The 14,712-nt window shown below is 43.2% G+C and overlaps 2 protein-coding genes across 2 annotated transcripts; both read right to left on the bottom strand.

Annotated features, from left to right (window-relative positions):
• Positions 1 to 445: 445 nt before the first annotated feature.
• mlh1 (mutL homolog 1, colon cancer, nonpolyposis type 2 (E. coli)) lies at positions 446 to 5,925 on the bottom strand. The gene is made up of 19 exons (XM_071519621.1): positions 5,673 to 5,925; positions 5,327 to 5,417; positions 5,139 to 5,237; positions 4,924 to 4,997; positions 4,759 to 4,831; positions 4,580 to 4,671; positions 4,426 to 4,468; positions 4,023 to 4,111; positions 3,813 to 3,925; positions 3,622 to 3,715; positions 3,374 to 3,527; positions 2,739 to 3,091; positions 2,241 to 2,371; positions 1,823 to 1,931; positions 1,653 to 1,716; positions 1,406 to 1,570; positions 1,213 to 1,305; positions 1,012 to 1,125; positions 446 to 655 (listed from the first exon to the last, which is right to left on the bottom strand). The coding sequence occupies exons 1-19, from the start codon at positions 5,777 to 5,779 to the stop codon at positions 506 to 508; spliced, it is 2,208 nt and encodes a 735-aa protein (XP_071375722.1). The 5' UTR covers positions 5,780 to 5,925; the 3' UTR covers positions 446 to 505.
• A 1,675-nt stretch (positions 5,926 to 7,600) lies between these two features.
• LOC139644201 (IQ motif and ankyrin repeat domain-containing protein 1-like) lies at positions 7,601 to 14,239 on the bottom strand. The gene is made up of 14 exons (XM_071519607.1): positions 14,170 to 14,239; positions 13,839 to 13,958; positions 12,305 to 12,444; positions 11,682 to 11,846; positions 11,099 to 11,290; positions 10,866 to 10,991; positions 10,490 to 10,629; positions 9,999 to 10,053; positions 9,810 to 9,902; positions 9,534 to 9,689; positions 9,404 to 9,486; positions 8,512 to 8,646; positions 8,290 to 8,418; positions 7,601 to 7,846 (listed from the first exon to the last, which is right to left on the bottom strand). The coding sequence occupies exons 1-14, from the start codon at positions 14,237 to 14,239 to the stop codon at positions 7,672 to 7,674; spliced, it is 1,779 nt and encodes a 592-aa protein (XP_071375708.1). The 3' UTR covers positions 7,601 to 7,671.
• Between the last annotated feature and the right edge of the window lie 473 nt (positions 14,240 to 14,712).

Genomic DNA, 14,712 nt, shown 5'->3' with positions numbered 1-14,712 from the left:
CTTTTCCTGGCTGCATGTCCCAGGTCTTAGTTTTAGAAAGCCATGTGAAGACTCTGCACATTCAAATGGGCTGTTCAGGAAAAGGATCTGCTCTGACAGACCCTTTTATTGGTCATGGATTTGTCACTTTACATCAGACAGGAGAAATGGAATGTGATTTGCAAAAATGTGCAGGGATCCTAGTTTCTATTACAGCTAAAAATAGCGCAACCATTGTGGAACATTTGATACTAACCCTGTTTTAACTCCAGATGTAGCATAGTAAACTTCTGACTCACCAACAAAGGCATGGGACTCTGACTGTTAGATGCAACACAATTTTCCCAAACCCTAATACTTGAATAATGGTTAAGGACAGTGAAATCCATTTCTGTCTGTTTTTCACTCATGAAGTCAAACAATTGAAGCAATTTTTCATACAAAGTATTTATTTACAACAGTGATATTACAAAGTATAAAAGTTAGAGCAGCATGTATGTGATTTTCAGTCAAACTATCAAAAGATTCAGCACCTCTCAAACACTTTATAGAGATCAGGTAAGTTGGCGATCTGGAGCACACTGCCGTCCTCGCTGAAGTGCTTTGGGGGGCTGAAGAGGCTTCGGAAAGCCTTGAAGATGATATGCTCCACTTTCCAACGCCATGAGTCAGCATCCTGAAACAAGCATTAAACCGCACACTGATCAGTATAATCCTCAGACATTAACATGTATCATGTCATGTTATTGTCACACTGAGGATGACAAAGTTATGTTGTAATGCATATGAGCAAGTGTAGTTCTCATTAACACTTGAAACAGGGTGTCTACAGGTCCTGAAAGTCTGAAATTAGGCCTGTATTATCTAAACTAAAACATATATTCTTAATTTTTACTATTCTTAAATTGCAAAATTGGTCTCATGTCATTCTAACTGCCATGAATTAGGTCTTTAAAAGTCTTAAAATGCACTTTTGGAACCTGCAGACTCCCTGTAGTTATTAGTAACTGTTTATTTGGTTTTCTTCCATACCTTCTGCTCCTCTCCCGCCTCCGCCTCCAGGATGTACTGCTTCCTGATGGAGTAGAACTGGCTGCACTCCTTGCTGAAGTCTCTGAAGCACTCCCTCTCATTGTCCCAGTTCACCTGCTCAACAGCACACAGAAAGAGCCTTCAGATACAGTTTGTGTCTCTGGAAACTGTTGAATGAGGAGAGACTGATGGGAGCGTTACCTCAGTGGCCAGGCGCAGGATGAACATTGGGAGACCCTCCATGAGTGGGGTGAACTTGTCAACCAGCAGCGGCAGCCCTGTTAGATTTCCCTCCTATGAGGCACACAGCTTGGTTTTACAACACGACCAGTAACAGGCTGAACATGTCATGTCATGATGAACCTGCAGTCTCCACCCTGCCATCCCAACTGACCTGGTCTATCTCCATGGAGAAGTAGTCCCGCAGCATCTCGGATTTCTTCTTGAGGAAGTCCACGATGTACTGAGCTAGGCCCTCCTTGGGTCCGTCCTCCTCCGTCCAGCCACTCTCCTCAGACTCCAGGGCCAACATGGCCAGGTCATAAATCGGAGCTGGCGTCTTTAACACAGAATCAGCCATGAGAATCATATCCTGTGTGCTCAGATCAAGCATAATCTAGACTTGAGGCTTTGGTACTTACAGATAATCTCAGTATACCAAAGTTCCCGAAGTCGTAGATCAGTATTTGGTAGAAAAGCTCCTGGCTGCAACAAAAAAAATAAGAGTGGGATGATGATGATGATGTAAAGTGACCAAATGTGAAACAACTGAAGTGAACAGTGTGTCTTTTCCTGCACCTGTGGCTCTGACCTGAGTTTGGTGGTGTTGAGCAGGTAGAGCTTGGTGTGATGCTGGATGAGAGTCCACTGGGGATTGACACAGCCCACAAACGAGTGATTCTGGAGCATATCTTGAAGACCTGAAGACAACAAATCATATAATAGTAATAATCCCAAATAGTACTGAAACATAGAAGCCAAGGAATAATACTGAAACATAGAAGCCAAGGAATAAAAGCACAATGAAATATTAAAATACAATTATTCAAAAACAACAACAGTGTATCTGCAGGTTTTAGAAAGTTAAGTTTAATTTTTTTAGTGGGAAATGGTAGAGATGCAAAAAAAGATGCATAAAATTACAGGTAAGGGAAATAAATTAAAGGCCCGAAGCCATTACATTTTATCCATCTAGTTAGTGGATCATGTATGTATATTGCTGGGTCTACCTTTGTGTGTGTTGTCAGTGATCTCAGCCCTCAGCTCCTTGATACTGATCAACTTGATAACTCGTCTCTTGGGTGCGGCTTCGGCCGTCAGGTCTTCCTGTTCCTCCTCCTGGTCTGTCCTGGGACGCTTCCTGGATCAGAATAACCAAACAAACACACTGCTGTTACATCTACGAGATAAACTCTGCATGTGCTCGTCTTACACTGTTATATAATGTTGAATACAGTCCAGTCAGTATTGTATTGACCGGGCGCTAACTCGCACCAGCTCATAGTAGATGAAGCAGGGACACACTGGATGATTTAACACGCACACACTTGATAAGTTAAAGACGGGGCTCACACACTACTCTGAGTTTACTAACCACACACAGTTCTCACATGACACAACCCACCCAAACTAGTACTATCCTGAAAATCTTGAAAATCAGTCATGATGGCTAGAGCGTGGCTATAATCACGCTAAAAGTCGTGTAGTGTGTCCCCAGCTTCACGCACCTGGGAAGTTCTTGAGCGTTGACGCCGGTTTCTTCTTCGCCGTCTTTTGCGACCCCCGCCTCCTGCTCGGCCAGGGCCTCCAGCATCTCCGCGTCCTCCGTCTCGTCCATGTCGGCGGCGGCGGGCCAGCGGGTTTCGCTCACAGCCTCCCTGCTGCTGCTGCTGGGACCGGCCGGTTCGGGGTCCGGAGGCGGCTTCTCCTTTGGCTGGAGGAAGGCGTCCAGCTTCTGCGCCCGGCTGTCGGTCCTCACCATCTGATGCGCGTAGACTCGCTCCCCGGACTCTGTGGCTGTGGAGCTGGAGGAGGACTTCACCTCGCCGCCGGCAGAGACCGACAGCCCCGGCAGCAAGGTCTGCACAGAGAACACAGCAGCATAAACATACAGTATATCTGACATTATGCGTGTACTGGTATATTCTTTGTACCCGTTTGGTGAGTTTACACAGTGGCACTGACTGATATAACCGAATAGTGATTCAACCTATAGCCAGTTCATGAAAGCTTTTACATTTGCTATTCTAAATACCAGCTGTCTGGTAGGTCTTTGCTGGGAAAAATCCTCTGCTGCACAGGGCAGTGCGGCACTTTAACAATGCCAGTATATCTACAAATAGTGTTAAGAGTCATAGTTTACCTGTGTGAAGTATGTGCGCGAGGAGTTGGAGCCCAGCAGTTTGCTTTCGATGTGCTTCTGAACACTCTCAATGATGCAGTCTTCATGCAAGAAGTGCACCTCGTGTTTGGTGGGATGGACGTTCACATCTATATTGTGTGGGGCAATCTCCAGGCTGTGGTGAGCAAGGACCAGTAAATACAAACTGCATTTAACCACAGTGATTTCCATAGGAGAGTACAGAAGAATACAGAGGAAAGTGTAGTTACCTGAGGTATAGGAAGGGGTGTGTGTTCTTGGGCAGGTACGCAGCATAAACTGTCTCGATGGCTTTCTTCAAGGCGCTCGACTCCACCAGACGATCTGGGAGATCACACATCACAATCTCCACTCAACAAAATGGCCGTAAGATTCAGTTATTATTCAGTTAAGTTGCCACTGAGTTTTCTGCGGGACATACGGTTGATGAAGAGGATCAGGATGCATTTCTTGACGGAGTAGTTTGCGTTTGAGATGTAGCCTTTCATTTTGTAGGCGAGCTTCTGATCCTCACAGCCTACTTCGATCAGCTCCCTGCGAACATGCCACCAATGGCAGAATCAGTATTAATGTGATAAGGTCACAGAACTGCATGGAGCATCAAAGCACATTTTTCTTGTTTGATTAGTACCTGCTGACTGCGTTGCCAAAAGCCCCTCGAATATTATCCAGTATGGATGCGTTGGGTAGAGTCCTCACATCTGCCACAGTCTCTCCTTGCTGGCAAGAGAAAGACAAGCCGGAAGAAAAGACCTTAGATGATGAAGTGCTTGCCTTACAGCAAAGGAAAATTACCTGAAAGCCCACTGTATATGTACATTCTGGCAGTGTGCTCCCAAACAAGCAGAAAATGACATAAACACACAAGTTGGCCGAGTGGATGACAATTGCACCCAATGTTTTGACAATAGTCGAGAACCTTCTCAGAAACTATCCTCTAATAGCTCAGTTCTTGTGTCGGGTATTAAGAAGTTGGTAATGCTTTGTTCACTTTAAGCCCAACTAGGCAGAATTAAAGAGTAGGCGCATCTCACCTTCTTGACTGAAAAGCTTTTCCCCGAGTTGTGTATGGCATATCTGCAAAACAAAATTGTGACATGACAATACAGACAATATGTTAATTAAAAAAGGAATCAATTAGAAGAACAGGGACAAGGAGTTATAATGAGAAAAGCCCAGGTGACAGACCTGCTGACCACCTCTACAATCCTGGAATACTCCTCACTGGGGCTCTTTAAGGCTTTCCTCCTGGTGGACACGTTATAGAAGAGGTCCTCCACCTGCAGACAGGGACAGAAAACTATTACGGGTCTTCTAAGCATCTATACACTACATCCTTCAAGAGGTGTTGTGCTCAATTAACTCACAATGATCTGTGTTCCTTGGTTTCCAGCGCAGGGTTTGGGAGGGCCTTTTAGTTTGCTGTCACTATAGCTGGCTCTGCAGAATATGGGAAACACTTCATGAATAAGAGTAATTCCAACAGAAACTAACATTAGAGATGAGTGTATAAGACTGGGACTTAATCATACCTGTAAGCACACTTGGCATCGGCTGTTTTGGTTGTTATGGTCACATGGGCAACGTGGCTTATACTAGCAAGTGCCTGCAAACAAATACACACAAATAGATATGAGGTACAACATGACATGCGTGTCTGTATACTGTATGTGCATCATTTTATACCCTGAAGACTAATACTTTTTTTATTTAACCTTTATTCATACAAAATACTAGATATCCGTACCTCCCCTCTGAATCCATAGGTTGAAATGGCTGTAAGGTCCTCGAAGGTCTGGAGTTTGCTGGTGGTAAACCGTTCACAAACAATATCCATATCTTCTTTCTACCTCAACGAGAGATGAGTGGGTCAAAGAAGGGAACACAGCTGAAACACAGTAACGTTACCGCTGACAGAGACAGACCCCCGCCTACCCTGATGCCAGTGCCGTTGTCCTGAATCTGGATGAGCTTCAGTCCGCCCTCTTTTACTGTCACCTGAATGTTGGTGGACTTGGCGTCCAGACTGTCAGAATAGGAAACACAGGTTACAGTGATTTTGTGTCCCGTTCAATGAGCTTGCAATGTCACACGGCTGTTACTATGTTACTGTGTTCAGCGCGTGTGCCACAACAGAGATGTACACAATGATACATGCCTTCATATTTGTCACTTTCAATCCTCTATTAGTCTCAGTACTGGTTATTTATGTCCTAGTTTGAATATCTAACATTAGCTTGTGTTATCTGTGTTAACTGGAGATTACGAAGTATGTTGTTACCAATTCTCAAGCATTTCTTTGATGGCGTTGGCAGGACGTTGGATGACTTCTCCTGCAGCAATCCGGTTGACAACAGTCTCGTCGAGCCTCCGGATAACTCCCGCCATGTTCACAGTGCTGTTGACTTAAGTTTCAGTGTAGTACAATGCTATATAATAGCTATAAGTAAGCATATATTTAGCTAAAGTCGTAGATATTTAGTTTCAAACGTTGCATGCTAGCATCACAACCAGTACCACAACTGCGTGCATGCCTAACGACACCTGAGAGGACGAAGAAGGAAGAGGTCTCACTCTGTCTCTATTTCCGTGTACAGAGCAAACGACAGCTATCAATGGAAAAGGTGCGAGATTTGGCCTACTCTCGCAGATATCCTCCGTTAAGAACATCTAAGGTTTATTTAGCACAAACTATACACATGCCGAAAGTGCTTGTTATTTTGAAGGTCGGAAAATGGGTCAGTTTTTTTTAACGACTGAGTGATTAATTACTTTAAGATACACAATCTTTGATAGGACTGCGCGGGGAGAAAACGTCACACCCTCTATCCGCCCATTGGTTACATTCATTACGTTCCTCGCCGTGGGGGCGGGGCTTTGGCGGGAGGACAGAAATCTTCTTCTGTGTTTGAGTTCTTGGTAGATTGCAGCGTGGAAATATGTACAGCGCTCCTATCGACTAATCAACAATACTGTATTCTACCGGAGTAGGAGCGTCTGATTTCACTTTCCACATTTACCTTTACCACACCTTTTCCAAACACAGAATACCAAAATCCTTACTTTTCAAATACAGAAGATCTGTTCATAATTTGTATAATGTTAATATTACAATACATTTCCATCAATATATTCTATCTTACTGTATGTATAGAGGATAAACACTAAACTGCAGCAGAACAAACAAATTAACTCTTTCAGGTTTTGTCATAACAATGGGTGCATTGTACTCCAAGTTGCACTGCACTTGTTTTTGTCTGTTAGTACTGATAAGCCTATCTAGTCTCTGGCATGTCCAACTCTGGAATGTAAACACCGGCCCTACATGGCCGCTACTAAGGTCCTTTGATCAACAATGTAAAGTAATGTGATACTTAGGGAAAATATCCCTTTAGGGAAATTATCTTTTCACTTTGCCCCAAAGACAGGTCAGAGGTCAGGATCATACAGAGCAGCATTCCTGGAGCTGTTAGGAATTCAGTGTCCTGCTCAGGGACACTTCAGCAGGACGGGTGCTTATCCATGTTGGGGCTTGAATCCGGGTCGGTTGAAGGACAGTCTCTCTAACCACTAGGCCTGCCAGCCAATATGCATCACCAAAATTTCAAATTTTGTCCAGGTACAGATCTTACCAATCTTTGTTTTCTCTGATTTTTATATTACTATTGGCTACTGGAGGGATCTGATGTGGAATATTACCCAACATAAAAGGTCCAAATTCCAGATCCATTAATCCATACTCACATTTTCTTTTTTTACAGTCCAACCAAATCCTTTTATCTACAGTTGGTGTATTCCCAACAGAAAAGTAAACCCATTGTACCAGGATGGAAATTTCCATATCCTCTTTATCTGCTCTACTATGAGTGAAAGTTTTGTTTAACACCATCTAGATAGCATATTAAAGCTCTTCTTTTCTAGTAGAAGTATGACTGCTGCTCTACATACATTCATAGTCAAGAGCTACAAATGCTAATATGTACTCTAATTATTACTAAATAATTAGACTATTATACAGTCTGAGTAATATGAAATGATTTGTAAATCTTAAAGTTATATATCCAAAAGATATATAACTATAAAAAAGGCCTCTTAAGATTTAACACTTTTTTACATCTTGCTTCAGTGTACTCATTGAAAAGGACTGCAGTGTAATCTTTAACCAGTATACACAGTTGGCCAGGGTGCATATTTATTTATTAATTTTTTTTAAATAAAAACAGTCTCAGCTATACTTGTCTTCAGCAGTTGCTATGTACCAAAGTTATGTTGCTATGCTGCTAAAATTTGGCCTCAGGCAGCATGACCTCAATAGGATAAAATGCTGTGAGCAGGTCGTCCGTGGGGTGGCGCTGTTTGGTTATCAGGACCAGGCAGAACTTCTCAATGCGGTCCAAACTGAACTCAGTTCTGTCATACTGGGGGCCGTCAGAGGAATGCACTATGCCCAAATACCTGCAAGGAAAACACAGAGATGAACAGGAGGCAGACGGAGGAGATGTAGGATTCAGGTACCAGTGTGTTTTTGTAGTAATTACATTAGACTAGAATAGAATAGAATAGAATAGAATAGAATAGAATAGAATAGAACCGCCATCAACATTTTAAACAAACAATGAAAGACATTCGCACACTGTCATATTTGCACATTGCCACATGCACTTTTACTCTTTTACCTCTCTACTCCTTTACCTCTTATGTACATAACACTTATTTCTGTTTCTGTCATGTTTGTCTTGTGATAGACAAAGATTTCTGTATCTGAATCTGAACACAATAGAATAGAATAGAACAGAAGTTTATTATGCATGTTTTAGAAGATCATTGTAATATATCTGTCCTCTCATATTCCATATTCCTCCTATACACACACCACATAATACAGGTGACTGCAGTACCTCTCCTCCTGCAGCAGCTCCTTGCTCATCAGCTCTTTGCTGAGGCCCGGCTTCACCTGCTCCAGCTGGTCTCCCACCACGTCAAACAGCTCCACTTCCATCATGTCAATGACCAGCGGCTTTCCAAACCTGTGGACAATAGCACACCACATCACATAAACACAGAGTCAATAGAGCGGTGAGGGTGAAAAGCACAGGTGGCGTCCTATCTTACTTTCTCACCTGATAGCTCCTAGCAGAGCTCCCCTCAGTTTACCAGGCTTCATGTCCTCAGGATTCAAGGCATTCAGGTAGTTTGTGTCTCTGTAGCGCAGAAATGTTGTGGCCTGGCCAGAGGAATCCACCAGCAGAGGCCACCTACATACGGATCACATGCAGTGTTTGCATATGGTAGGTAATATGGTAATTAGCTTTACAATTTTGAGAGGATATGCTGGTGTTTGGATTTAGCTGTTAAAGCAATATTCCACTTCGTTTTAACATGGAGGTTATTCGGCTCTTGACCGCCATGAAAACCAGAATATAAACTACTCACTAAGATCAGATGCAGCTGGACGAGTTTGTAGCGTTCAGATTTTTACTTCCCATTCATTTGAATGAGGCAAGAAAATAGCCTGAACACTGACATTTAACCCGTTCGAGAACAGATTCAACAACAGATCCTGCTGCTGTGATTTTCAACTGACTGTTGGTCCAACGTTTTAGAACATAATTTCAACAAATAGCATTTTTATTGATAAAAAAGAACATAGCAGAGGGATACCATTTAGGAGAGATAGATCCTGTTTGGGAGACTGGATCTACTGTCATTTGTAAATACAAATTTTAGTGTAAACCAAGAATAGAAATGCCAATGACTGCTTTGTTGTCTTAAAAGTGGGATCTGTTATTGAATCTGCTCACTAACATGTTAATTGTAAGTTTTCAGGCTATTTTCACGGCCTCATTCAAACACGACAAACTCATCCAGCTGCATCTGATCTTAGTGATTAGTTTATATTGTTGTTTTCATGGTGGTCAAGTGCCAAATAACCCCCATGTTAAAACTAAGTGGAATATTATTCTAAGAGACAAGGAGTCACATAACATCACACTTCTTCTACTCATCCCCGACCTGCCGTCCCGCTGGATCTTGCCTCCCACGTCTTTGATGAGAACCTCATCCAAATCTCGCAGCAGACAGCGAACCCCGCCACGCTCCAGGACAGCATCTGAGCGAGGCAGACTCAGCCATAAGACTGCACTTTACCGTGTTGTGTAAACTGCACAGTATCGGCACAGAAGTACAAACCTCCGCCACACTGCTCTCTCAGTGCAAACTTGGCAAGGGATAGCTGTTCGGCGGCTTGCTGTGCTGCTATTTGAGCCTTTGCCAACACATCTTCAGTGCCACGAACCACCTAACCACACGCAATCACGAACACACAAAAGCACACGCCACCGCCAGAAAGGTCACTGAAAGTATGAAAGTACACAAGGTTGGAAGCTGAATAACAAGTGGCAGCGAGGGGGCCGGTCACCTGCAATGTGACTCGGGTCAGTCCCATTTCCTTCCTTGTACATTTGTCGTGTTCGGTGATCCGCTTATTCAGCTCTGCGTACGCTCTTTGGAGCTGCGTGCACACAGACACAGAGGAGTGACATCAGTATGATGACAGGCACATTTTCCTGTTAACTATCCCATCATTGATTCCAGATGTGTGCTATACCTCTCTCTGGCAGCGCTCATGCTCTTTCTGCAGCCGCTCCACCTCTCGCTTTAGGCTGAGGGGAAGCACAGGCCATTGTTGTTTCTTTACCCTATCAGTAAAAGGTGTATGTGGGAAATGATGGCTATCCTCAGACATCTGTCCCTGAATCAGTGCAGCACAGTCAACTATGCACTGTAGCTACAGGATGTGCCACAGGATACAATACAATAGAGCTGGAAAGAGGTCAGGCGTGTAAAAAAAACAAGTGGAAGGAAAGAAGAACACATACAGTAACAAAAGGTATAGCGTGTTTGCTCTGCCCTGTTTTCATCATATCTTTATTACTGTCAGGTAGCAATTATTACGTAACTGTGGACAACTACTCTCTGTCTAGTCTGTTTGCATTTGCACTTTAAAAGGACAAACCTTTGAACAGTGGCTTATGGAATGCTTTAACCAGCAAGAGGCTGGGTGGGGTGCAAATTAAGGGAACTGGTTATGTATCTCACCGGTCAGTCAAGGCCTCTTTCTGTTTTTGCTCCTCCTCTTCTCTCCGCTGTTTCTCTGCCTCCATTCTTACTAGCATGGAGTCAGTGAGACTCAGGTCCCAGCTGCTCAGGAGAGCTGCCACTGCCTCATGTGATGTAATCTGCAACACATGAACACACACACACACACACAACACCACACACAGACCAGAATGGAAAATGTTTGTAAAGAGGATTTAAAAAAAAAGAAGGCATTATTTATTCCTTTAAAGAGTCACCACCCCACTAAAAATCACTTCAACACAAACACAGATACACAGGCCAGAGTACATTCTTAAATAAAACAAATACACTGTCAACAAGTGCAAGGACAGTCAAATCAGATACAAATGCACACCTGCTCTGGAGTGCAGCCATCGTCTGCATAGATTCTTGGGTCGGCACCCAGCTGCAGCAGAGTCTGCACCGCCCCGAGACGGCCTCCGAACGCCGCTCGAAAGAGTGGCGTCCGTCCAAACTCCCCCTGAAGCACAACACCGCCTGAAACACTTCCACACCACTGTGCAGTTGTTGTGCGACATGCGTTCCCACCTGACTATAGGCCTGTCGTTTCTACTGGAGTTCTCTCACCTTGGTGTTAACGTCTGCTCCTTTCTCCACCAGTAAGGTGATGATCTCTGGCCGGCCGCCGCCCGCCGCCTCTGACACGGCCGTGTTGCCGTTGGCATCAGCTGTGTTTACCATGCGGAGCTGGTGGAGCAGGCGCCGGCGTTTGCCTTCCTCGTCGAACCCGACGCCGCTCTTTGTGTCTCTCTCGGACACCTAAGACGGAGCAGGAATACAATCATCTTTGGAATTTACCACGGTCTCTCTAAGTGACAAATATATCCAGGGGAGTCTGTCAGTACTGTATGTTAAGGGCGGTTTCTCACACATTGACTACTTCTTATAGTGAGTCAAATTTATTTTAAATGGATTCATCTTAAATCATGTCCAAGTACCCAGCCATAGGTATTTCATAATCTAAAACTGAATGACTCATCTTAGGTAGATTATATGATTAAGTATTGATGTGTCAAAGCCAGTCACCACCACATAACACTTCATATCCTACTCCCAGTGTCGTGACTTGCCCTCACTTGACTTGACTTGGCTAATTCATCATTCTCTTAATTCCACGTTCATCATTTCTCCAAGGCAAGCGCGGTCTCACCTCCTCGAGAACTGCTAAGACTTCCTTCGCCTCTCCATCAAACGCCGCTTCCAGAAATCGAGTCTGCAGCTGCCGCTCTTCCTTTTTCCGTTTCCTCTCATCCTCATCCTTTTTCCTCTGACGAGCCGCCTCCTCCCGCTCTCTCCTTACCAGCGCCACAAAAGCCTTGAGACACGTTAAAACAAAAGATATACACGCACGCTCCTGGCCACAATGAAGACTGTTGCTACAGTAAAAGGGAAATAAACAGCAGTTGTTCAGTAGTTTTTCTGACCAAAGTTACAAAAGATATTTAACAACATTTCAGATTTCTGTCGATATTGTCAGCTCTATCACAAATACCCAACTATTTTCTACCTGTTTGGACTTGTGTGTGCCCACATTAGAGACCAGCCAACACCCATCCGGTCCCACCTTCCTATTTAAGTAGACTTTTAGGTTTACCTATAAAGCTTTTAGTGGTCAGCTGTGTCCTGTTCCTTTTTTTGCCATACAGTTCCCCTTGTGTTTCTGCTTTGAAAATTGTGACCTACTCCCTTCCCATACCATTCGTTACCAACATCTGTTGAAAAGAAAACAGTATTTAGTATTTACTGTTCATTAGTAACATGTTATCTCCTGACCTCTTTCTCCAAGCGGTCCATGAGAGCTTCATAGTCCTGTTTCTCTTTCAGTTTCTGGAGTCGTGTCCGCCTGGCAAGCAGCTGGCGCACGGCACACTGGATGGTCAGTGCAGCTAAATCCTCTCTGGTTGGCACAGTGTCTATCACAACAGCATGGACATTCAAGATTTAGACAGGCCCCTGATATTCTTTATTACAGTCCTTGGTTTGACCCGATATAACGTTTACAGTAAAGTGCCTTACACTACCAGTCACAAGTTTGGACACACCTGATTGAATGTACTATGTTTTTCATCATCTTAAAGCCATTTTGATCTAAAGGCTTATGCTTAAATGCTTGACATTTGTTTCTTAGACAAATATAAATAGTGAAGTTGATCCTATGTATGTATTCTTTCCAAAGCCTTTGCCTTTCCATCAAGGCAAAGGGCGGCTACTTTAAAGAATCTAAAATATAAGATAGTTTTGATTTGTTTTAACACTTTTTTGGTCACTGCATAATAACATTTGTGTTATTTCATAGTTTTGATGTCTTTACTATTATTCTAAAATGTGAAAAATAGTAAAAATAAAGAAAAATGCGTGTCCAAACTTTTGACTGGTAGTGTATGTCTATCAGAGTATCTAACTGTCATACACTGTATGAACTACGAAGTGTATCTTGTAATACTTTGAGTGAACTACTTCAACAAGGTTTCCATGTAGACACACTTCTGTGTTTATTGTCATCTACTCTGCTGTCTACTATGTGTTTACCCAAAGGGATATGGTGCCTTTGTGTCCTGTGGTGACCTCACCTCAACACTAACCGTTCATTCTGGCTGACTTTGTGTAATCACACACTGTATCATATCAGTTACACTGTGTGTGTTTAATACAAACATTCTTGCATATTTCTTATGAGGAGGAGGGGGGGCACAACTCTGATACTGTGTTTGGACAAGTTTATGTTTCATAATCACTCCAAATCCGTCAATCACAATACTGAAAAGGAGCCTACCAAGCACAGGTTAATCTGAGAACTATGGGGGTAAAAAGAGAGCAGTAATGAATTCTGCCCTATGGTATGTAGCACAGCAGCTATCTATGAACTGAGTGTACATTATTTTTCATGCTACTATTCCAACTACTCCTCTGTGTGCCTTGGGTGGCGCCCGAAGGAAACAATGAGGGATTGTTTTCAAGTCTTCACTTGAGCAGCTAGGTTGCATCATTTCCCTCACTTAAGTTACATCACATTCCATCCTGACACGGCTATTTTTGCTCTTACTGTGGAGCAACCCTCACTGTATCCAGGGCCCTATTCAACAAAACATGTTATGGGAAGTACCCGCTTGAAAACCCCTCCAACATCCAAGGTCTCTTCATAGGCACTCTCGCTAGTACAACACCACAAGGTACAGTTACAGCAGAGCCTGTCTGGTGAAGCAATGGGCATTATTTCAGTCTGTAGACATTATTGCAAATCGAGCAAGATGGATTGTTAATGAAGCATGAAGAGAAACAAAAGAATGAGTGAGCAGCAGTACCGTACCTTTCTTGGCTGCTGGCACAGTGTTAGCAGAGGAAGTGTTGCCTGCAGGCTTTGAGGCTTTGCCTTTGTCCTGGCCACCTTGCACTGCCCTGCTGTTCTGTCTGTGTTGTGGGACTGCTCCTTCATCAGAGGAAAGTAGGGTATAATCATTATCAACATTATCATCATCACCATCCTCACCAGTACATCGTTGTCTACATCATCATCATCATCATCATGTTAAGAGGCCCAATGCTTCATGCCATGTTTTACCCTACAGGCCTCAATCCAGTACCTTTAACATGTTACTAGCTTGGTTGACTGATATCATTCTCATGATTGCCGTACCTACCTGCCTTTTTGACTCCTTTCTGTGCCTTACTTCCAGTTTTGCTGCGTATTTTATTGTTGCGGGAACTCATTTTTTAATTCAAACTATTCAGCAGGTCTGGTTGTATAACGAGTTAGTAGTTAACTGGGGAATATCAAAGATTCACATTCTCATTTCCTGAACGCTTTTTGGTGTCCATGGTAACCATGATGAACGTACATGCACGTTATCCATAAGTCGCGCGCTGTCAGAGACACACTACATAACACAGTGTATAGTAAAAAAAGAAAAGAAAAAAAAGAAATAAATGTTAATGTTAGGCTGCATGTGTTTACTTTTCCCCAGTAAGAAGTAACCTAGTGTAAAAAATGCAATCCAGTGCAAAGGGCGTTACTTTTGTTATCAACCCCTCTAAATTTCAGATTGAATTTGTTTATCCTATAACTATCATCTCCCCGATTCTTTTTCTTCATAATTTCATCGCATTCTTTCACATTAAGCAATCTTAGATGAAAAAACGTTTACTTGGCACTCCCACTACTTTGATTTGACTAAAAGCATTAC

This window comes from Centroberyx affinis, unplaced genomic scaffold (genome assembly GCF_046629955.1).
Source record: "Centroberyx affinis isolate AG114_WGS23_722 - 3 ecotype Tasmania unplaced genomic scaffold, CSIRO-AGI_Caff_v1 ptg000718l_1, whole genome shotgun sequence".
NCBI lineage: Eukaryota > Metazoa > Chordata > Actinopteri > Beryciformes > Berycidae > Centroberyx > Centroberyx affinis.
Note: the sequence above shows the minus strand (reverse complement) of the source record. Positions and strands in the feature narration are given on the sequence as shown.